Consider the following 24,194-nt stretch of genomic DNA (forward strand, 5'->3'; position numbering starts at 1 on the left):
AATCTATACCGTTGCTCAAAGGTACCATTTTTTGGTATTTGTATGTGTGCTAATAAACATTAATTGTTTTTGATAGCAAAATCCCATTTATTTGTTGCAACATTTAAAGAAATATCACATTTCTAAGTCTCGTTTGTAAGTACGGCATCAAGTTGCAACTACGGTTGCAAGTCCAAACCGTTAGATGGCAGTAGTGTATAGTTTAGTTGCGCACTAAAAAAGTGTTAGTACTGTTAACTTAAAGCAGTCTTTTTCTCACAATGAGTCGACTATTTTCTTGTAGAATTGGGGGAAAAAATCATATTCCTTCTGTTTCTGTAACAAAGCAATATTTTCTCGTAAAATTGTTACTTTTTTATTTAAAATTATTACTTTTTAATGCAAAATGGTGATATTTGTCATATAAAATTCTGACTTTTATCACAATATTGACAATTTTTTTTTTGTAAAATTGTGAAATTGTTTGAGTAAAATGATGACTTTTGTCATAATTTTGCAGAGTAAAATTTGGATTATTATAATCAAATATTGCCAAATTTTAAACATTTTAAATTTTCCTATAAAATTGTGACTTTTGTCGAGTAAAATTACGACTTTTTTATAAAATTGCCAAAATTTTAAGCTTTTCTTGTAAAATTACGACTGTTATTGAGTGAAATTAAACCCATATTCTTGGTACCCGGGAATTGATACCGTTGCTCAAAAGTACCATTTTTTGGTATTTGTATGTGTGCTAATAAACATTAATTGTTTTTGATAGCAAAATCCCATTTATTTGTTGCAACATTTAAAGAAATATCACATTTCTAAGTCTCGTTTGTAAGTACGGCATCAAGTTGCAACTACGGTTGCAAGTCCAAACCGTTAGATGGCAGTAGTGTATAGTTTAGTTGCGCACTAAAAAAGTGTTAGTACTGTTAACTTAAAGCAGTCTTTTTCTCACAATAAGTCGACTATTTTCTTGTAGAATTGGGGGAAAAAAATCATATTCCTTCTGTTTCTGTAACAAATCAATATTTTCTTGTAAAATTATTACTTTTTTATTTAAAATTATTACTTTTTAATGCAAAATGGTGACATTTGTCATATAAAATTCGGACTTTTATCACAATATTGACATTGTTTTTTTTCTTGTAAAATTGTGAAATTGTTTGAGTAAAATGATGACTTTTGTCATAATTTTGCAGAGTAAAATTTGGATTATTATTATCAAATATTGCCAAATTTTAAACATTTTAAATTTTCCTATAAAATTGTGACTTTTGTCAAGTAAAATTACGACTTTTTTATAAAACTGCCAAAATTTTAAGCTTTTCTTGTAAAATTACGACTGTTATTGAGTTAAATTAAACCCATATTCTTGGTACCCGGGAATTGATACTGTTGCTCAAAGGTACCATTTTTCGGTATTTGTATGTGTGCTAATAAACATGAATTGTTTTTGATAGCAAAATCCCATTTATTTGTTGCAACATTTAAAGAAATATCACATTTCTAAGTCTCGTTTGTAAGTACGGCATCAAGTTGCAACTACGTTTGAAAGTCCAAACCGTTAGATGGCAGTAGTGTATAGTTTAGTTGCGCACTAAAAAAGTGTTAGTACTGTTAACTTAAAGCAGTCTTTTTCTCACAATAAGTCGACTATTTTCTTGTAGAATTGGGGAAAAAAAATCATATTCCTTCTGTTTCTGTAACAAAGCAATATTTTCTTGTAAAATTATTACTTTTTTATTTAAAATTATTACTTTTTAATGCAAAATGGTGACATTTGTCATATAAAATTCTGACTTTTATCACAATATTGACATTGTTTTTTTTCTTGTAAAATTGTGAAATTGTTTGAGTAAAATGATGACTTTTGTCATAATTTTGCAGAGTAAAATTTGGATTATTATTATAAAATATTGCCAAATTTTAAACATTTTAAATTTTCCTATAAAATTGTGACTTTTGTCGAGTAAAATTACGACTTTTTTTTATAAAATTGCCAACATTTTAAGCTTTTCTTGTAAAATTGCGACTGTTATTGAGTGAAATTAAACCCTTATTCCTGGTACCCGGGAATTGATACCGTTGCTCAAAGGTACCATTTTTCAGTATTTGTATGTGTGCTAATAAACATTAATTGTTTTTGATAGCAAAATACCATTTATTTGTTGCAACATTTAAAGAAATATCACATTTCTAAGTCTCGTTTGTAAGTACGGCATCAAGTTGCAACTACGGTTGCAAGTCCAAACCGTTAGATGGCAGTAGTGTATAGTTTAGTTGCGCACTAAAAAAGTGTTAGTACTGTTAACTTAAAGCAGTCTTTTTCTCACAATGAGTCAACTATTTTCTTGTAGAATTGGGGAAACAAATTCATATTCCTTCTGTTTCTGTAACAAAGCAATATTTTCACGTAAAATTATTACTTTTTTATTTAAAATTATTACTTTTTAATGCAAAATGGTGACATTTGTCATATAAAATTCTGACTTTTATCACAATATTGACTTTTTTTTTTTCTTGTAAAATTGTGAAATTTTTTGAGTAAAATGATGACTTTTGTCATATTTTTGCAGAGTAAAATTTGGATTATTATTATAAAATATTGCCAAATTTTAAAAATTTAAAATTTTCCTATGAAATTGTGACTTTTGTCAAGTAAAATTACGACTTTTTTATAAAATTGCCAAAATGTTAAGCTTTTCTTGTAAAATTGCGACTGTTATTGAGTGAAATTAAACCCATATTCCTGGTACCCGGGAATTGATACCGTTGCTCAAAGGTACCATTTTTCGGTATTTGTATGTGTGCTAATAAACATTAATTGTTTTTGATAGCAAAATCCCATTTATTTGTTGCAACATTTAAAGAAATATCACATTTCTAAGTCTTGTTTGTAAGTATGGCATCAAGTTGCAACTACGGTTGCAAGTCCAAACCGTTAGACGGCAGTAGTTTATAGTTCAGTTGCGCACTAAAAAAGTGTTAGTACTGTAAGTATCGTGGTTATTACGCACTAATTATTTGATTGTAACGTGAAGTGAAGTGAGTATGAAGTGAATTATATTTATATAGTGCTTTTTCTCTAGTGACTCAAAGTACTTTCCATAGTTAAAGACAATATCTAAGTTACATTTAAATCAGTGTGGGTGGCACTGGGAGCAGGTGGGTAAAGTGTCTTGCCCAAGGACACAACGGGAGTGACTAGGATGGCGGAAGCGGGGATCGAACCTGCAACCCTCAATTTGCTGGCGCGGCCTCTCTACCAACCGAGTTATACCGCCCCTTTGGGACTGTTATTGAGTGAAATTGAACTCATATTCCTGGTACCCGGGGATCTATGAAGGTACCATTTTTCGGTATCTGTATGTGTGCTAATAAACATTAATTGTGTTTGATAGCAAAATCCCATTTATTTGTCGCAACATTTAAAGAAATAGCTGATTGTTGTCTCATTATCACATTTCTAAGTCTTGTTTGCAAGTATGGCATCAAGTTGCAACTACGGTTGCAAGTCCACAACGTTAGATGGCAGTACTGTGTAGTTTATGGTCCAGTTTTTTGTTGCGCACTAAAAAAGTGCTAGTACTGTAAGTATTGTAGTTATTACGCGCTAACTCTTTGATTGTAACGTGCATCTTGCTTGTAGTTTTCTGTTAACAAAGTAAATATTGTTATGAAGGTGTCTGTTACTACATTATATATATACTTGCAGTGTGTATATTGTACATATTACATATTGTTATGAAGGTGTCTGTTACTACATTATATATATACTTGCAGTGTGTATATTGTACATATTACATATTGTTATGAAGGTGTCTGTTACTACAACAAGAATAACAAAATGGAATATAAAGAATAAAGTACTGCGCTTAATTGTACACTGTATGCAAAGAGGTGGGGAGGGAGGGGAGGGGGTTTGCTTTGATTTGACACCATTTGCATAAACCCTCCCAACTATGCTTTTAATAAGTGATCTTCACCCAGGGAGTTGCCAGTGCATGGCTGATTAGCATATTGCACACAACATGGAGGATTGTGTGTGTGTGTGGGGGGGGAGTAGTACAGGAGCAAATTGGAGGGGAAAAAAGACAATGTGTGTGTGTGTGTGTGTGTGTGTGTTCTTGTATTGCTACCCGTCTTGAGACATGGAGAAGGAAAAGTATCTTCCATATGAGGAGGTGTGAACAAGTGATGACATCAATCAATAACATTGCATCTAATAGACAATGTCTCATTAGCACCCCTGCTGGTCAAAATGAGGGTGGTCCCAAAAAGGAGGGATTTTTTTTTCAAATTGACTGTGTGTCGCTTTTAAAAGTGCTCCCCCCTCTGGTCAACATATGAAATAACAAGTGTGTGTAAGGAATTGAAATGCGCCCCCTTTGGCCAAAATTAATAAAAGCAATACAATAAATGTGTATTTAGAGACATACTTTAATAACTTGGAGTAATAAAGACTAAAAACCAATTACAAACAAAAAATATAAAAAAATAAAATTAACTAAAGGCAGTCTTTTTCTCACAATGTGTCGACTTTTCTCGTAAAATTATGACTTTTTTATGTAAAATTATTACTTTTTAACGCAAAATGGTGACATTTGTCAGAAAAAATTATGACTTTTATCACAATATTGCCATTTTTTTTCTCTTGTAAAATAGTGACATTTTTGGAGCAAAATGCTGACTTTTGTCATAATTTTGCAGGGTAAAATTCCAATTATTATTATAACATTGCCAAAAAATAATAATTTTCTTAGAAAATTGTGACTTTTGTAGGGTAAAATCATGAATCTTTTCATAAAATTGCCAACATGTTAAGCTTTTCTTGTAAAATTGCGACTGTTATTGAGTAAAATTCCAACTTGTATCATAATATTGCACAAATGTTCAGTTTTTCTTGTAAAATTTTGACTTGTGTTGAGTAAAATGACAACTTTTATTATAATGCTGCCAAAATTCAAAGTTTTTCTTGTGAAATTGTGACCTTTTTCTTGTGAAATTCCCACTCATTTTTCGAATTCTGACTTTTATCACATTATTGCCATTTTTTTTTTCTTGAAAAATAGTGACATTTTTGGAGTAAAATGATGACTTTTGTCATAATTTTGCAAAGTAAAATTCCGATTATTATTATAATATTGCCAACATGTTAAAGTTTTCTTATAAAATTGTAACTTTTGTCAAGTAAAATTACGACTCTTTTCATAAAATTGCCCAAATTTTAAGCTTTTCTTGTAAAACTGCGACTGTTATTGAGTAAAATTCCAACTTTTATCACAATATTGCACAAATGTTCAGTTTTTCTTGTAAAATTTTGACTTGCGTTGAGTAAAATGACAACTTTTATTATAATACTGCCAAAATTCAAAGTTTTTCTTGTGAAATTGTGACCTTTTTCTTGTGAAATTCCCACTCATTTTTCGAATTCTGACTTTTATCACATTATTGCCATTTTTTTTTTTCTTGAAAAATAGTGACATTTTTGGAGTAAAATGATGACTTTTGTCATAATTTTGCAAAGTAAAATTCCGATTATTATTATAATATTGCCAACATGTTAAAGGTTTCTTATGAAATTGTGACTTTTGTCGAGTAAAACTACGACTCTTTTCATAAAATTGCCCAAATTTTAAGCTTTTCTTGTAAAACCGTGACTGTTATTGAGTAAAATTACAACTTTTATTGTAACTGCCAAAATTAAAAGTTTTTCTTGTAAAATTGTGACTTTTTTTTGTGAACTTCCCACTCATTTTTCAAATTCTGACTTTTATCACAATATTGCCAAAAAAAAATTATTTTAAAATAGTGACATTTTTGGAGTAAAATGCTGACTTTTGTCATAATTTTGCAGAGTAAAATTCCAATTAGTATTATAATATTGCCAAAATGTTTAAGTTTTCTTATAAAATTGTGACTTTTGTCGAGTAAAATGACGACTCTTTTCATAAAATTACCAACATTTTAAGCTTTTCTTGTAAAATAGCCACTGTTATTGAGTAAAATTCCAACTTTTATCATAATATTGCACAAATGTTCAGTTTTTCTTGTAAAATTTTGACTTGCGTTGAGTAAAATGACAACTTTTATTATAATACTGCCAAAATTCAAAGTTTTTCTTGTGAAATTGTGACCTTTTTCTTGTGAAATTCCCACTCATTTTTCGAATTCTGACTTTTATCACATTATTGCCTTTTTTTTTTCTTGAAAAATAGTGACAATTTTGGAGTAAAATGATGACTTTTGTCATAAATTTGCAAAGTAAAATTCCGATTATTATTATAATATTGCCAACATGTTAAAGTTTTCTTATAAAATTGTAACTTTTGTCGAGTAAAATTACGACTCTTTTCATAAAATTGCCCAAATTTTAAGCTTTTCTTGTAAAACTGCGACTGTTATTGAGTAAAATTACAACTTTTATTATAACTGCCAAAATTCAAAGTTTTTCTTGTAAAATTTTGACTTTTTTTTGTGAAATTCCCACTCATTTTTCAAATTCTGACTTTTATCACAATATTGCCAAAAAAAAAAAAGCATTTTAAAATAGTGAAATTTTTGGAGTAAAATGATGACTTTTGTCATAATTTTGCAGAGTAAAATTCCAATTAGTATTACAATATTGCCAAAATGTTTAAGTTTTCTTATAAAATTGTGACTTTTGTAGAGTAAAATTACGACTCTTTTCATAAAATTACCAACATTTTAAGCTTTTCTTGTAAAACTGCGACTGTTATTGAGTAAAATTCCAACTTTTATCATAATATCGTACAAATGTTCAGTTTTTCTTGTAAAATTTTGACTTGCAGTGAGTAACATTATAACTTTTATTATAACACTGCCGAAATTCAAAGTTTTTCTTGTGAAATTGTGACCTTTTTTTGTGAAATTCCAACTCATTTTTCAAATTCTGACTTATATCACAATACTGCCATTTTTTTGTTCTTCTTGTAAAATAGTGACATTTTTTGGAGTAAAATTATGACTTTTGTCATCATTTTGCCAAGTAAAATTCAGATTATTATTATAATACTGCCAAAATGTTAAAGTGTTCTTATAAAATTGTGACTTTTGTCGAGTAAAATTACTACTCTTTTGATAAAATTGCCAAAATGTATAGCTTTTTCTTGTAAAACTGCGACTGTTATTGAGTAAAATTCCAACTTTTATCACAATATCGCATAAATGTTCAGTTTTTCTTGTAAAATTTTGACATGCGTTGAGTAAAATGATGACTTTTATTATAATACTGCCAAAATTATATGTTTTTCTTGTGAAATTGTGACTTTTTTCTTGCAAAATTACAACTCATTTTTCAAATTCTGACTTTTATCACAATATTGCCAATTTTTTTTCTTCTTGTAAAATAGTGACATTTTTGGAGTAAAATGCTGACTTTTGTCATAATTTTGCAGAGTAAAATTCCGATTATTATTGTAATATTGCCAAAAAAAATGTAATGTTCTTACAAAATTGTGACTTTTGTTGAGTAAACTTACGACTCTTTTCATAAAATTGCCAACATTTTAAGCTTTTCTTGTAAAACTGCGACTATTATTGAGTGAAATTCCAAGTTTTATCACAATATCGCACAAATGTCCAGTTTTTCTTGTAAAATTTTGAAATGCGTTGACTATAATAACGACTTTTATTATAAAACTGCCAAAATTAAAAGTTTTCTTGTGAAATTGTGACCTTTTTTTTGTGAAATTCCAACTTATTTTTCAAATTCTGACTTTTATCACAATATTGCCATTTTTTTTCTCTTGTAAAATAGTGACATTTTTGGAGTAAAATGCTGACTTTTGTCATAATTTGGCAGAGTAAAATTCAGATTATTATTATAATATTGCCAAAATGCTTTAATTGTCTTACAAAATTGTGACTTTTGTCGGGTAAAATGACGACTCTTTTCATAAAATTGCCAACATTTTAAACTTTTCTTGTAAAATAGCCACTGTTATTGAGTGAAATTCCAACTTTTATCACAATGTCGCACAAATGTTCAGTTTTTCTTGTAAAATTTTGACTTGCGTTGAGTAAAACTTGTATTATAATACTGCCAAAAGTTTTTCTTGTGAAATTGTGACCTTTTTCTTGTGAAATTCCAACTCATTTTTCACAACAAGCTATATTTGCATAGTTTGTATATAATATTAATGTTGTAAATACACATCTTTATATATCTAGAAAGGCTGGTTCTTAAGAGGTAGGCATTTTTCTCAGGTCTCAAGAAGGTAAGAAAAACAAGAATGTGTGTGTGTGTGTGTGTGTGTGTGTGTGTGTGTGTGTGTGTGTGTGTGTGTGTGTGTGTGTGTGTGTGTGTGTGTGTGTGTGTGTGTGTGTGTGTGTGTGTGTGTGTGTGTGTGTGTGTGTGTGTGTGTGTGTGTGTGTGTGTGTGTGTGTGGACAGACCTGTTTGTTTTAAATCTATTTAAAAACACAAGTACATGCATTTATGCCTAATTGACTAATGAGTGTATTGTTCCACAGCGCCCCCATGTGGTTTGCCGCTGATGTGAAGGTAAAATGTGGCAGAAAAAGGCAGCAAATGAAGAAGTCCAACAGGCTAAAACTAGTCAGATGTGCCAGAAATACAATCCTACATCGGCTTTGTCAATTATTTTTATTTTTTTGTTTGCAATATTTGACTTAAGCACTAAAATGATCATATGATTGATGCGTGTCATTACGTCTCTGCCCGCTAGAGGGGGCTAAATCACAGCTGATTATCCCCTTTGAGCATAGAAAAACAGTCGTTTCTTTAAAAAAAAAAAAAAGTCACGTGTTTCTACTTTTGCTTTTTTTTTCTTTTTTTTTTGCATGGCAGCACTGCTGAGAAAGGAGTGACTTTGACTAGTACATGAAGGAATTAGTCCAAAGGATAAAGTGCACGGGGGCCTGCGCTCCCGGGCCAGGGAAGCCGGTTAATTTGTCACCAGCTTCATTTGCATGAATGTTCCAGAAGGCAGAAGACGTGCAGTGTGGTGGTGTGGTGGCGGGAAGAAAGGAACTAATTGGCGCGCCTGCCCGTGTGTGCTTGGGGAAGGAAGGGGAATGGCTGCAGAATATTGGCAGGAGCACACGCGGGGTCTTTTCTTTAATTGCCTTCCAGAGGGGGGGGGGACTCATTAGCCGGAAGAGCAGAATTTGATTTCATAATAAAGCACACCTGAAAAATCAGCACCTGAGAGACCCTTTTTTCTGTCTCTCCATCTTGATTGCATATTGTGCTGGAAAACTCAGTGAAGTTACAATGATGGCAATTATGCTTACTGGGATTTGGTCACGTGACTTCCAGGGGGGGGGGGGGAGGGGCTCATTAGCCGGAAGAGCAGAATTTGATTTTATAATAAAGCACACCTGAAAATCAGCACCTAAGAGACCGTTTTTTTTTTATCTTTTTTTTTCAATCTTTTTTTTTTTCATTTTTTTTCATTTTGATTGCATATTGTTATGCTTACTGGGTTTGGTCACGTGACTTCCAAAGGGAGGGGAAAGTCATTAGTCAGAAAAGCAGAATTTAATTTTATAATAAAGCACACCTTAAAAATCAGCACCTTAGAGAACCTTTTTATTTGTTTTATTTTTTTATTCATTTATTTATTTATTTTTTTTATTTTTTTTATTATTTTGATTGCATATTGTTTATGCTTACTTAGAATTTGATTTCATAATAAAGTACACCTGAAAATCAGCACCTAAGAGACCGTTTTTTTTAATCTTTTTTTTTCAATCTTTTTTTTTTTCTTTTTTTTTCATTTTGATTGCATATTGTTATGCTTACTGGGTTTGGTCACGTGACTTCCAAAGGGCGGGGAAAGTCATTAGCCAGAAAAGCAGAATTTAATTTTATAATAAAGCACACCTGAAAAATCAGCACCTTAGAGAACCTTTTTATTTGTTTTATTTTTTAATTTATTTATTTATTTATTTATTTATTTTTATTATTTTGATTGCATATTGTGTATGCTTACTGGGATTTGGTCACGTGACTTCCAAAGGGAGGAGAAAGTCATTAGCCAGAAGAGCAGAATTTGATTTAATAATAAAGCACACCTGAAAAATCAGCATCTAAGAGAAACTTTTTTATTTTATTTTTTTTAATTTAAAAAAAAAATAATTCCATTTTGATTGCATATGGTTATGCTTACTGGGTTTGGTCACGTGACTTCCAAAGGGAGGGGAGGGTCATTAGCCGGAAGAGCAGAATGTGATTTTATAATAAAGCTCACCTGTTAAATCAGCACCTTAGAGAACCTTTTTATTTGTTTTATTTTTTTATTAATTAATTTATTTTTTTATTTTTTTTATTTTTTTCATTTTGATTGTATATTGTGTATGCTTACTGGGATTTGGTCACGTGACTTCCAAAGGGCAGGGAAAGTCATTAGCCAGAAGAGCAGAATTTGATTTCATAATAAAGCACACCTGAAAAATCAGCACCTAAGAGAACCTTTTTATTTTATTTTATTTAAAAAAAAAAAATGTTTATTCCATTTTGATTGCATATTGTTTATGCTTACTGGGATTTGGTCACATGACTTCCAAAGGGCGAGGAAAGTCATTAGCCAGAAAAGCAGAATTAGATTTTATCATAAAGCTCACCTGAAAAATCAGCACCTTAGAGAACCTTTTTCTTAATTGTTTTTATTTTATTTTTATTTTTTTTAAATTTAATTTTATTTTGATTGCATCGTTATGCTTACTGGGATTTGGTCACGTGACTTCCAAAGGGCGGGGAAAGTCATTAGCCCGAAGAGCAGAATTTGATTTCATAATAAAGCACACCTGAAAAATCAGCACCTAAAGAACCTTTTTATTTGATTTGATTTATTTATTTATTTTATTTTTTTCATTTTGGTTGCATATTGTTCATGCTTACTGGGTTTGGTCACGTGACTTCCAAAGGGAGGGGAAAGTCATTAGCCAGAAGAGCAGAATTTAATTTCATAATAAAGCACACCTGAAAAATCAGCACCAAATAGACCCTTTTTTATGTTATTATTTTATTATTTTTTTTATTAAAAAAAAATTTTATTGCATGAAAAATCAGCACCTTAGAGACCCTTTCTATTTATTTTTTTTTTCATTTTTATTGCAAATTGTTATTCTTACTGGGATTTAGTCACATGATTTCCAAAAGGAGGAGAAACTCATTAGCCAGAAGAGCAGAATTTGATTTCATAATAAAGCACACCTGAAAAATCAGCACCTGAGAGACTTTTTTTTTATTTATTTATTTTTTTATTGCATTTTGATTGCATATTGTGCTGGAAAACTGAGTGAAGTTTCAATGATGGCAATTATGCTTACTGGGATTTGGTCACGTGACTTCCGAAGGAGAGCAGAATTTTATTTTATAATAAAGCACACCTGAAAAATCAGCACCGAAGAGGCTTTTTTATTCAATTTCTTATTATGATATATATTTTTGTGCTTTTTTTTTTTTTTTTTTTTTTTTTTTCGTATTTTGTTAGCATATTGTGCTGGAAAACTGTGGGTGAAGTTTCAATGATGGCAATCATGCTTACTGGGATTTGGTCATATTACTTCCAAAGGAGAGCAGAATCTGATTTCATAATAAAGCACACCTGAAAAATCAGCACCTGAGAAACCTTTTTTTTTTTTTTCTCTCCATCTTGATTGCATATTTTGCTGGAAAACTGAGTGAAGTTTCACTAATGGTAATTATGATTACTGGGATTTGGTCACATGACTTCCAAAGGGAGGGAAACTAATTAACCGGAATTTGATTTCATAATAAAGCACACCTGAAAAATCAGCAGCTGAGAGACCTTTTTTTTTTTTTTTTCTCTCTCCATCTTGATTGCATATTTTGCTGAAAAACTGAGTGAAGTTTCACTGATGGCAATTATGCTTACTGGGATTTGGTCACGTGACTTCAGCTGATGAATTATTCTTGATGCAGCAATGCAGATTTTATTGTGAAAATGCTGGTTTGAAGTGTGACATTTTGCCTGAGGAATGTTCTCCATGCATCTACTTTAGGTGCCAGATGCCATCTTTAATTATAGATATATGTACTTTACATTACCTGTGGGTGGTCTTTTATGTAACAAGAAACTCATGAATAATAAAACAATCAATAAAAATGCTATATTTGTATAAATTAAACGTTCTTTATGTTTTTCTTTATTTAAACTACTTTAACCATTTTATCCTCACAATATTTTTTTTTTTTTTTTTTTTTTTTTTTTATCCTCACAATATTAGCAAACTCCTTTTTTTCCCCAGTTAATTTATTTTGAAAACAACAAAAACATAAATAGACAAATCTGACAAAATAGCACCGCCAATACAATTTTGTCTTAAAAAACAACAACAATAAAATTAAAACAAAATGTAAAAAAACAAAACATATTTAGTGTCTAATTAGGAGCAGAAAATAATCTAATTTAATACAATACATAATACGGGTGCTCAGAAAAAACGAATCCTGATTTCTATTTATTCTCATTCTAAATACCTTCATCATTTCCCCCCCAAAAATCCATTATTGATTTTTTATTTATTTTTTATTTTTTATGAATCAATTTAAAAAAAGACGTTTTCAGGCCAGATCTGCATGTGAACGTCAAAACGTCAGCAGAGAAGAGGAGCTTTTGTAGCCTGAAGTTTATAATCATTTTTAGACCAAATAACATATTCCAAGAACAACTTCTGAATCGATGAATCGGGACCAAACGTGATCGTGAGTTATCGTAAGATTCCCATCATAGTGACCTGATTTAGCAACATACATACAGTATCATCTCTCCTGTACACTCACAGTATGAAACTCACTTAGACTCAGACAAAGTTGTCTGGTGGCGGCGGCGAGTAGAGCGCCGCTGCAGCCGGCGAGGCGGGCGACCAAGGAACGGCCACTTTCTTGGCCGTCGGGAAGGCGGACGCAAGTGGCGCCAGAACCACAGCAACCTAAAAGTTCCACGTCTCTGTCCTGGGCGTCGCTGCTGTTGGCTCAAAAAGCGTCCATGCACGGGCAACAGAGGGCGGCGCTTGCGGCCGGCCAACCGGAGGTCGCGGGGGCGACGATGCTGGAGACGAGGAGGATGGCGGCGCAGTGGAAAGGTCCGCCAGAGACGAGGAGGACGATGTAATCGGAGTCAGAGACGAGGAGGACAATGTCATCGGAGCCAGAGAGGAGGAGGACGATGACGTGGGAGTCAAAGACGAGGAGGACGATGATGTCGGAGTCAAAGACGAGGAGGACGATGACGGTGGAGTCAGAGACGAGGAGGACGATGACGTCAGAGTCAAAGACGAGGAGGACGATGACGTCGGAGTCAAAGACGAGGAGGACGATGACGTCGGAGTCAGAGACGAGGAGGAATGATGTCGTCGGAGTCAGAGACGAGGAGGACGATGACGTAGGAGTCAGAGACGAGGAGGACGATGACGTCGGAGTCAGAGACGAGGTGGACGATGTCGTCGGAGTCAGAGACGAGGAGGACGATGACGTCGGAGTCAAAGACGAGGAGGACGATGTCGTCGGAGTCACAGACGAGGAGGACGATGTCGTCGGAGTCAGAGACGAGGAGGACGATGACGTCGGAGTCAGAGACGAGGAGGGCGATGACGTCGGAGTCAAAGACGAGGAGGACGATGACGTCGGAGTCAGAGACGAGGTGGACGATGTCGTCGGAGTCAGAGACGAGGAGGACGATGACGTCGGAGTCAGAGACGAGGAGGACGATGACGTCAGAGGCATAGACGAGGAGGACGATGACGTCGGAGTCAGAGACGAGGAGGACGATGACGTCAGAGGCATAGACGAGGAGGACGATGTCGTCGGAGTCAGAGACGAGGAGGACGATGACGTCGGAGTCAGAGACGAGGTGGACGATGTTGTCGGAGTCAGAGACGAGGAGGACGATGACGTCGGAGTCAAAGACGAGGAGGACGATGTCGTCGGAGTCACAGACGAGGAGGACGATGTCGTCGGAGTCAGAGACGAGGAGGACGATGACGTCGGAGTCAGAGACGAGGAGGGCGATGACGTCGGAGTCAAAGACGAGGAGGACGATGACGTCGGAGTCAGAGACGAGGTGGACGATGTCGTCGGAGTCAGAGACGAGGAGGACGATGACGTCGGAGTCAGAGACGAGGAGGACGATGACGTCAGAGGCATAGACGAGGAGGACGATGTCGTCGGAGTCAGAGACGAGGTGGACGATGTCGTCGGAGTCAGAGACGAGGAGGACGATGACGTCAGAGTCAGAGACGAGGAGGGCGATGACGTCGGAGTCAAAGACGAGGAGGACGATGTCGTTGGAGTCAGAGACGAAAAGGACGATGTCGTCGGAGTCAGAGACGAGGAGGACGATGACGCCGGAGTCAGAGACGAGGAGGACGATGACGTCGGAGTCAGAGACGAGGAGGACGATGTCGTCGGAGTCAGAGACGAGGAGGACGATGACGTCGGAGTCAGAGACGAGGAGGGCCATGACGTAGGAGTCAAAGACGAGGAGGACGATGTCGTCGGAGTCAGAGACGAAGAGGACGATGACGTCGGAGCCGGAGACGAGAGGACTATGTCGTCAGAGCCAGAGACGAGGAGGACGATGTCGTCGGAGTCGGAGACGAGGAGGACGATGTCGTCGGAGTCGGAGACGAGGAGGACGATGTCGTCGGAGTCAGAGACGAGGAGGACGATGACGTCGGAGTCAAAGACGAGGAGGACGATGTCGTCGGAGTCACAGACGAGGAGGACGATGTCGTCGGAGTCAGAGACGAGGAGGACGATGACGTCGGAGTCAGAGACGAGGAGGGCGATGACGTCGGAGTCAAAGACGAGGAGGACGATGTCGTCGGAGTCACAGACGAGGAGGACGATGTCGTCGGAGTCAGAGACGAGGTGGACGATGTCGTCGGAGTCAGAGACGAGGAGGACGATGACGTCGGAGTCAGAGACGAGGTGGACGATGTCGTCGGAGTCAGAGACGAGGAGGAGGATGACGTCGGAGTCAGAGACGAGGAGGGCGATGACGTCGGAGTCAAACACGAGGAGGACGATGTCGTCGGAGTCAGAGACGAGGAGGACGATGACGTCGGAGTCAGAGACGAGGAGGACGATGACGTCGGAGTCAGAGACGAGGAGGGCGATGACGTCGAAGTCAAAGACGAGGAGGACGATGACGTCGGAGTCAGAGACGAGGTGGACGATGTCGTCGGAGTCAGAGACGAGGAGGACGATGACGTCGGAGTCAGAGACGAGGTGGACGACGTCGTCGGAGTCAGAGACGAGGAGGAGGATGACGTCAGAGGCATAGACGAGGAGGACGATGACGTCGGAGTCAGAGACGAGGAGGACGATGACGTCAGAGGCATAGACGAGGAGGACGATGACGTCGGAGGCATAGACGAGGAGGACGATGACGTCGGAGTCAGAGACGAGGAGGACGATGACGTCAGAGGCATAGACGAGGAGGACGATGTCGTCGGAGTCAGAGACGAGGAGGACGATGACGTCGGAGTCAGAGACGAGGTGGACGATGTCGTCGGAGTCAGAGACGAGGAGGACGATGACGTCGGAGTCAAAGACGAGGAGGACGATGTCGTCGGAGTCACAGACGAGGAGGACGATGTCGTCGGAGTCAGAGACGAGGAGGACGATGACGTCGGAGTCAGAGACGAGGAGGGCGATGACGTCGGAGTCAAAGACGAGGAGGACGATGACGTCGGAGTCAGAGACGAGGTGGACAATGTCGTCGGAGTCAGAGACGAGGAGGACGATGACGTCGGAGTCAGAGACGAGGAGGACGATGACGTCAGAGGCATAGACGAGGAGGACGATGTCGTCGGAGTCAGAGACGAGGTGGACGATGTCGTCGGAGTCAGAGACGAGGAGGACGATGACGTCAGAGTCAGAGACGAGGAGGGCGATGACGTCGGAGTCAAAGACGAGGAGGACGATGTCGTTGGAGTCAGAGACGAAAAGGACGATGTCGTCGGAGTCAGAGACGAGGAGGACGATGACGCCGGAGTCAGAGACGAGGAGGACGATGACGTCGGAGTCAGAGACGAGGAGGACGATGTCGTCGGAGTCAGAGACGAGGAGGACGATGACGTCGGAGTCAGAGACGAGGAGGGCGATGACGTAGGAGTCAAAGACGAGGAGGACGATGTCGTCGGAGTCAGAGACGAAGAGGACGATGACGTCGGAGCCGGAGACGAGAGGACTATGTCGTCAGAGCCAGAGACGAGGAGGACGATGTCGTCGGAGTCGGAGACGAGGAGGACGATGTCGTCGGAGTCGGAGACGAGGAGGACGATGTCGTCGGAGTCAGAGACGAGGAGGACGATGACGTCGGAGTCAAAGACGAGGAGGACGATGTCGTCGGAGTCACAGACGAGGAGGACGATGTCGTCGGAGTCAGAGACGAGGAGGACGATGACGTCGGAGTCAGAGACGAGGAGGGCGATGACGTCGGAGTCAGAGACGAGGTGGACGATGTCGTCGGAGTCAGAGACGAGGAGGACGATGTCGTCGGAGTCAGAGACGAGGTGGACGATGTCGTCGGAGTCAGAGACGAGGAGGACGATGACGTCGGAGTCAGAGACGAGGTGGACGATGTCGTCGGAGTCAGAGACGAGGAGGAGGATGACGTCGGAGTCAGAGACGAGGAGGGCGATGACGTCGGAGTCAAACACGAGGAGGACGATGTCGTCGGAGTCAGAGACGAGGAGGACGATGACGTCGGAGTCAGAGACGAGGAGGACGATGACGTCGGAGTCAGAGACGAGGAGGACGATGACGTCGGAGTCAGAGACGAGGAGTCAGAGACGAGGAGGAGGATGACGTCGGAGTCAGAGACGAGGAGGGCGATGACGTCGGAGTCAAACACGAGGTGGACGATGTCGTCGGAGTCAGAGACGAGGAGGACGATGACGTCGGAGTCAGAGACGAGGAGTCAGAGACGAGGAGGAGGATGACGTCGGAGTCAGAGACGAGGAGGGCGATGACGTCGGAGTCAAACACGAGGTGGACGATGTCGTCGGAGTCAGAGACGAGGAGGACGATGACGTCGGAGTCAGAGACGAGGTGGACGATGTCGTCGGAGTCAGAGACGAGGAGGAGGATGACGTCGGAGTCAGAGACGAGGTGGACGATGACGTCGGAGTCAGAGACGAGGAGTCAGAGACGAGGAGGAGGATGACGTCGGAGTCAGAGACGAGGAGGGCGATGACGTCGGAGTCAAACACGAGGAGGACGATGTCGTCGGAGTCAGAGACGAGGAGGACGATGACGTCGGAGTCAGAGACGAGGAGTCAGAGACGAGGAGGAGGATGACGTCGGAGTCAGAGACGAGGAGGGCGATGACGTCGGAGTCAAACACGAGGTGGACGATGTCGTCGGAGTCAGAGACGAGGAGGACGATGACGTCGGAGTCAGAGACGAGGTGGACGATGTCGTCGGAGTCAGAGACGAGGAGGAGGATGACGTCGGAGTCAGAGACGAGGTGGACGATGACGTCGGAGTCAGAGACGAGGAGGACGATGTCGTCGGAGTCAAAGACGAGGAGGACGATGACGTCGGAGTCAGAGACGAGGAGGACGATGACGTCGGAGTCAGAGGCGAGGAGGAATGATGTCGTCGGAGTCAGAGACGAGGAGGACGATGACGTCGGCGTCAGAGACGAGGAGGACAATGACGTCGGAGTCAGAGACGAGGTGGACGATGTCGTCGGAGTCAGAGACGAGGAGGACGATGACGTCGGAGTCAAAGACGAGGAGGACGATGTCGTCGGAGTCACAGACGAGGAGGACGATGTCGTCGGAGTCAGAGACGAGGAGGACGATGACGTCGGAGTCAGAGACGAGGAGGGCGATGACGTCGGAGTCAAAGACGAGGAGGACGATGACGTCGGAGTCAGAGACGAGGTGGACGATGTCGTCGGAGTCAGAGACGAGGAGGACGATGACGTCGGAGTCAGAGACGAGGAGGACGATGACGTCAGAGGCATAGACGAGGAGGACGATGACGTCGGAGTCAGAGACGAGGAGGACGATGACGTCAGAGGCATAGACGAGGAGGACGATGTCGTCGGAGTCAGAGACGAGGAGGACGATGACGTCGGAGTCAGAGACGAGGTGGACGATGTTGTCGGAGTCAGAGACGAGGAGGACGATGACGTCGGAGTCAAAGACGAGGAGGACGATGTCGTCGGAGTCACAGACGAGGAGGACGATGTCGTCGGAGTCAGAGACGAGGAGGACGATGACGTCGGAGTCAGAGACGAGGAGGGCGATGACGTCGGAGTCAAAGACGAGGAGGACGATGACGTCGGAGTCAGAGACGAGGTGGACGATGTCGTCGGAGTCAGAGACGAGGAGGACGATGACGTCGGAGTCAGAGACGAGGAGGACGATGACGTCAGAGGCATAGACGAGGAGGACGATGTCGTCGGAGTCAGAGACGAGGTGGACGATGTCGTCGGAGTCAGAGACGAGGAGGACGATGACGTCAGAGTCAGAGACGAGGAGGGCGATGACGTCGGAGTCAAAGACGAGGAGGACGATGTCGTTGGAGTCAGAGACGAAAAGGACGATGTCGTCGGAGTCAGAGACGAGGAGGACGATGACGCCGGAGTCAGAGACGAGGAGGACGATGACGTCGGAGTCAGAGACGAGGAGGACGATGTCGTCGGAGTCAGAGACGAGGAGGACGATGACGTCGGAGTCAGAGACGAGGAGGGCCATGACGTAGGAGTCAAAGACGAGGAGGACGATGTCGTCGGAGTCAGAGACGAAGAGGACGATGACGTCGGAGCCGGAGACGAGAGGACTATGTCGTCAGAGCCAGAGACGAGGAGGACGATGTCGTCGGAGTCGGAGACGAGGAGGACGATGTCGTCGGAGTCGGAGACGAGGAGGACGATGTCGTCGGAGTCAGAGACGAGGAGGACGATGACGTCGGAGTCAAAGACGAGGAGGACGATGTCGTCGGAGTCACAGACGAGGAGGACGATGTCGTCGGAGTCAGAGACGAGGAGGACGATGACGTCGGAGTCAGAGACGAGGAGGGCGATGACGTCGGAGTCAAAGACGAGGAGGACGATGTCGTCGGAGTCACAGACGAGGAGGACGATGTCGTCGGAGTCAGAGACGAGGTGGACGATGTCGTCGGAGTCAGAGACGAGGAGGACGATGACGTCGGAGTCAGAGACGAGGTGGACGATGTCGTCGGAGTCAGAGACGAGGAGGAGGATGACGTCGGAGTCAGAGACGAGGAGGGCGATGACGTCGGAGTCAAACACGAGGAGGACGATGTCGTCGGAGTCAGAGACGAGGAGGACGATGACGTCGGAGTCAGAGACGAGGAGGACGATGACGTCGGAGTCAGAGACGAGGAGGGCGATGACGTCGAAGTCAAAGACGAGGAGGACGATGACGTCGGAGTCAGAGACGAGGTGGACGATGTCGTCGGAGTCAGAGACGAGGAGGACGATGACGTTGGAGTCAGAGACGAGGTGGACGACGTCGTCGGAGTCAGAGACGAGGAGGAGGATGACGTCAGAGGCATAGACGAGGAGGACGATGACGTCGGAGTCAGAGACGAGGAGGACGATGACGTCAGAGGCATAGACGAGGAGGACGATGACGTCGGAGGCATAGACGAGGAGGACGATGACGTCGGAGTCAGAGACGAGGAGGACGATGACGTCAGAGGCATAGACGAGGAGGACGATGTCGTCGGAGTCAGAGACGAGGAGGACGATGACGTCGGAGTCAGAGACGAGGTGGACGATGTCGTCGGAGTCAGAGACGAGGAGGACGATGACGTCGGAGTCAAAGACGAGGAGGACGATGTCGTCGGAGTCACAGACGAGGAGGACGATGTCGTCGGAGTCAGAGACGAGGAGGACGATGACGTCGGAGTCAGAGACGAGGAGGGCGATGACGTCGGAGTCAAAGACGAGGAGGACGATGACGTCGGAGTCAGAGACGAGGTGGACAATGTCGTCGGAGTCAGAGACGAGGAGGACGATGACGTCGGAGTCAGAGACGAGGAGGACGATGACGTCAGAGGCATAGACGAGGAGGACGATGTCGTCGGAGTCAGAGACGAGGAGGACGATGACGTCGGAGTCAGAGACGAGGAGGACGATGTCGTCGGAGTCAGAGACGAGGAGGACGATGACGTCGGAGTCAGAGACGAGGAGGGCGATGACGTAGGAGTCAAAGACGAGGAGGACGATGTCGTCGGAGTCAGAGACGAAGAGGACGATGACGTCGGAGCCGGAGACGAGAGGACTATGTCGTCAGAGCCAGAGACGAGGAGGACGATGTCGTCGGAGTCGGAGACGAGGAGGACGATGTCGTCGGAGTCGGAGACGAGGAGGACGATGTCGTCGGAGTCAGAGACGAGGAGGACGATGACGTCGGAGTCAAAGACGAGGAGGACGATGTCGTCGGAGTCACAGACGAGGAGGACGATGTCGTCGGAGTCAGAGACGAGGAGGACGATGACGTCGGAGTCAGAGACGAGGAGGGCGATGACGTCGGAGTCAAAGACGAGGAGGACGATGTCGTCGGAGTCACAGACGAGGAGGACGATGTCGTCGGAGTCAGAGACGAGGTGGACGATGTCGTCGGAGTCAGAGACGAGGAGGACGATGACGTCGGAGTCAGAGACGAGGTGGACGATGTCGTCGGAGTCAGAGACGAGGAGGAGGATGACGTCGGAGTCAGAGACGAGGAGGGCGATGACGTCGGAGTCAAACACGAGGAGGACGATGTCGTCGGAGTCAGAGACGAGGAGGACGATGACGTCGGAGTCAGAGACGAGGAGGACGATGACGTCGGAGTCAGAGACGAGGAGGGCGATGACGTCGGAGTCAAAGACGAGGAGGACGATGACGTCGGAGTCAGAGACGAGGTGGACAATGTCGTCGGAGTCAGAGACGAGGAGGACGATGACGTCGGAGTCAGAGACGAGGAGGACGATGACGTCAGAGGCATAGACGAGGAGGACGATGTCGTCGGAGTCAGAGACGAGGAGGACGATGACGTCGGAGTCAGAGACGAGGAGGACGATGTCGTCGGAGTCAGAGACGAGGAGGACGATGACGTCGGAGTCAGAGACGAGGAGGGCGATGACGTAGGAGTCAAAGACGAGGAGGACGATGTCGTCGGAGTCAGAGACGAAGAGGACGATGACGTCGGAGCCGGAGACGAGAGGACTATGTCGTCAGAGCCAGAGACGAGGAGGACGATGTCGTCGGAGTCGGAGACGAGGAGGACGATGTCGTCGGAGTCGGAGACGAGGAGGACGATGTCGTCGGAGTCAGAGACGAGGAGGACGATGACGTCGGAGTCAAAGACGAGGAGGACGATGTCGTCGGAGTCACAGACGAGGAGGACGATGTCGTCGGAGTCAGAGACGAGGAGGACGATGACGTCGGAGTCAGAGACGAGGAGGGCGATGACGTCGGAGTCAAAGACGAGGAGGACGATGTCGTCGGAGTCACAGACGAGGAGGACGATGTCGTCGGAGTCAGAGACGAGGAGGAGGATGTCGTCGGAGTCAGAGACGAGGAGGACGATGACGTCGGAGTCAGAGACGAGGTGGACGATGTCGTCGGAGTCAGAGACGAGGAGGAGGATGACGTCGGAGTCAGAGACGAGGAGGGCGATGACGTCGGAGTCAAACACGAGGAGGACGATGTCGTCGGAGTCAGAGACGAGGAGGACGATGACGTCGGAGTCAGAGACGAGGAGGACGATGACGTCGGAGTCAGAGACGAGGAGGGCGATGACGTCGAAGTCAAAGACGAGGAGGACGATGACGTCGGAGTCAGAGACGAGGTGGACGATGTCGTCGGAGTCAGAGACGAGGAGGACGATGACGTCGGAGTCAGAGACGAGGTGGACGACGTCGTCGGAGTCAGAGACGAGGAGGAGGATGACGTCGGAGTCAGAGACGAGGAGGGCGATGACGTCGGAGTCAAAGACGAGGAGGACGATGTCGTCGGAGTCAGAGACGAGGAGGACGATGACGTCGGAGCCGGAGACGAGGAGGACTATGTCATCAGAGCCAGAGACGAGGAGGACGATGTCGTCGGAGTCAGAGAAGAGGAGGACGATGTCGTCGGAGTCAGAGACGAAGAGGACGATGACGTCGGAGCCGGAGACGAGAGGACTATGTCGTCAGAGCCAGAGACGAGGAGGACGATGTCGTCGGAGTCGGAGACGAGGAGGACGATGTCGTCGGAGTCAGAGAGGAGGATGATGACGTCGGAGTCAAAGACGAGGAGGACGATGTCGTCGGAGTCACAGACGAGGAGGACGATGTCGTCGGAGTCAGAGACGAGGAGGACGATGACGTCGGAGTCAGAGACGAGGAGGGCGATGACGTCGAAGTCAAAGACGAGGAGGACGATGACGTCGGAGTCAGAGACGAGGTGGACGATGTCGTCGGAGTCAGAGACGAGGAGGACGATGACGTCGGAGTCAGAGACGAGGTGGACGACGTCGTCGGAGTCAGAGACGAGGAGGACGATGTCGTCGGAGTCAAAGACGAGGAGGACGATGACGTCGGAGTCAGAGACGAGGAGGACGATGTCGTCGGAGTCAGAGACGAGGAGGACGATGTCGTCGGAGTCAAAGACGAGGAGGACGATGACGTCGGAGTCAGAGACGAGGAGGACGATGACGTCGGAGTCAGAGGCGAGGAGGAATGATGTCGTCGGAGTCAGAGACGAGGAGGACGATGACGTCGGCGTCAGAGACGAGGAGGACAATGACGTCGGAGTCAGAGACGAGGTGGACGATGTCGTCGGAGTCAGAGACGAGGAGGACGATGACGTCGGAGTCAAAGACGAGGAGGACGATGTCGTCGGAGTCAAAGACGAGGAGGACGATGACGTCGGAGTCAGAGACGAGGAGGACGATGACGTCGGAGTCAAAGACGAGGAGGACGATGACGTCGGAGTCAGAGACGAGGAGGAATGATGTCGTCGGAGTCAGAGACAAGGAGGACGATGACGTCGGAGTCAGAGACGAGGAGGACGATGTCGTCGGAGTCAGAGACGAGGAGGACGATGACGTCGGAGTCAGGGACGAGGAGGTCGATGACGTCGGAGTCAGAGACGAGGTGGACGATGTCGTCGGAGTCAGAGATGAGGAGGAGGATGACGTCGGAGTCAGAGACGAGGAGGACGATGACGTCGGAGTCAAAGACGAGGAGGACGATGTCGTCGGAGTCGGAGACGAGGAGGACGATGACGTCGGAGCCGGAGACGAGGAGGACTATGTCGTCAGAGCCAGAGACGAGGAGGACGATGTCGTCGGAGTCAAAGACGAGGAGGACGATGACGTCGGAGTCAGAGACGAGGAGGACGATGACGTCGGAGTCAGAGACGAGGAGGAATGATGTCGTCGGAGTCAGAGACGAGGAGGACGATGACGTCGGAGTCAGAGACGAGGAGGACGATGACGTCGGAGTCAGAGACGAGGTGGACGATGTCGTCGGAGTCAGAGACGAGGAGGACGATGTCGTCCGAGCCAGAGATGAAGCAGCAGGCTGAGGAGCTGGCCAAGGTGCTGAAGCAAACGCTGGCCGAAATGCTAAAGCTGGCACTGGCCGTGGTGCTGAAACAGGCGCAGGTCGTGGTGCTGGCACGGTGAACGGTCTGGGGGCTGGTACGGGGACCAGTCTGGGTGCTGTTACGGGGACCAGTCTGGGTGATGGTGCTTGTTCGGGGACCATTCTTGGAGCGGGTGCTGGTTCGGGGACCAGTCTTGGAGCGGGTGCTGGTTCGGAGACCAGTCTTGGAGTGGATGCTGGTTCGGGGACCAGTCTTGGAGCGGGTGCTGGTTCGGGGACCATTCTTGGAGCGGATGCTGGTTTGAGGACCAGACTTGGAGCGGGTGCTGGTTCGGAGACCAGTCTTGGAGCGGATGCTGGTTCGGGGACCAGTCTTGGAGCGGGTGCTGGTTCGGTGACCAGTCTTGGAGCGGGTGCTGGTTCGGCGACCAGCTTTGGAGCGGGTGCTGGTTCGGGGACCAGCCTTGGAGCAGGTGCTGGTTTGGAAACCAGTCTTGGAGCTGGTGCTGGTTTGGGCACCAGTCTTGGAGCAGGTGCTGGTTCGGGGACCAGTCTTGGAGCGGGTGCTGGTGCGGGGACCAGCCTTGGAGTGGGTCCTGGTGGTCTGGCTGAAGGTTGCAGTTTGGCCT

The 24,194-nt window shown here is 44.3% G+C and overlaps 2 protein-coding genes across 2 annotated transcripts in view; one reads left to right on the forward strand and one right to left on the reverse strand.

Annotated features, from left to right (window-relative positions):
- The window catches only part of LOC133657024 (uncharacterized protein K02A2.6-like), a 28,547-nt gene extending 15,433 nt beyond the window's left edge, over positions 1–13,114 (forward strand). Inside the window, exon 8 of the mRNA XM_062057905.1 lies at positions 12,802–13,114. Coding sequence (XP_061913889.1) covers positions 12,802–13,114 — 313 coding nt within the window. The remainder of the gene's footprint in view (positions 1–12,801) is intronic.
- A 434-nt stretch (positions 13,115–13,548) lies between these two features.
- On the reverse strand, positions 13,549–17,415 carry LOC133656934 (mucin-2-like; the record flags this gene model as incomplete). Its single annotated transcript, XM_062057813.1, has 4 exons — positions 13,549–14,458; positions 14,659–16,083; positions 16,230–16,767; positions 17,379–17,415. Coding segments are annotated over 4 exons (2,910 nt in total), but the record flags the coding sequence as incomplete, so codon positions are not given.
- Between the last annotated feature and the right edge of the window lie 6,779 nt (positions 17,416–24,194).

This window comes from Entelurus aequoreus, linkage group LG09 (genome assembly GCF_033978785.1).
Source record: "Entelurus aequoreus isolate RoL-2023_Sb linkage group LG09, RoL_Eaeq_v1.1, whole genome shotgun sequence".
Classification (NCBI taxonomy): Eukaryota; Metazoa; Chordata; class Actinopteri; order Syngnathiformes; family Syngnathidae; genus Entelurus; species Entelurus aequoreus.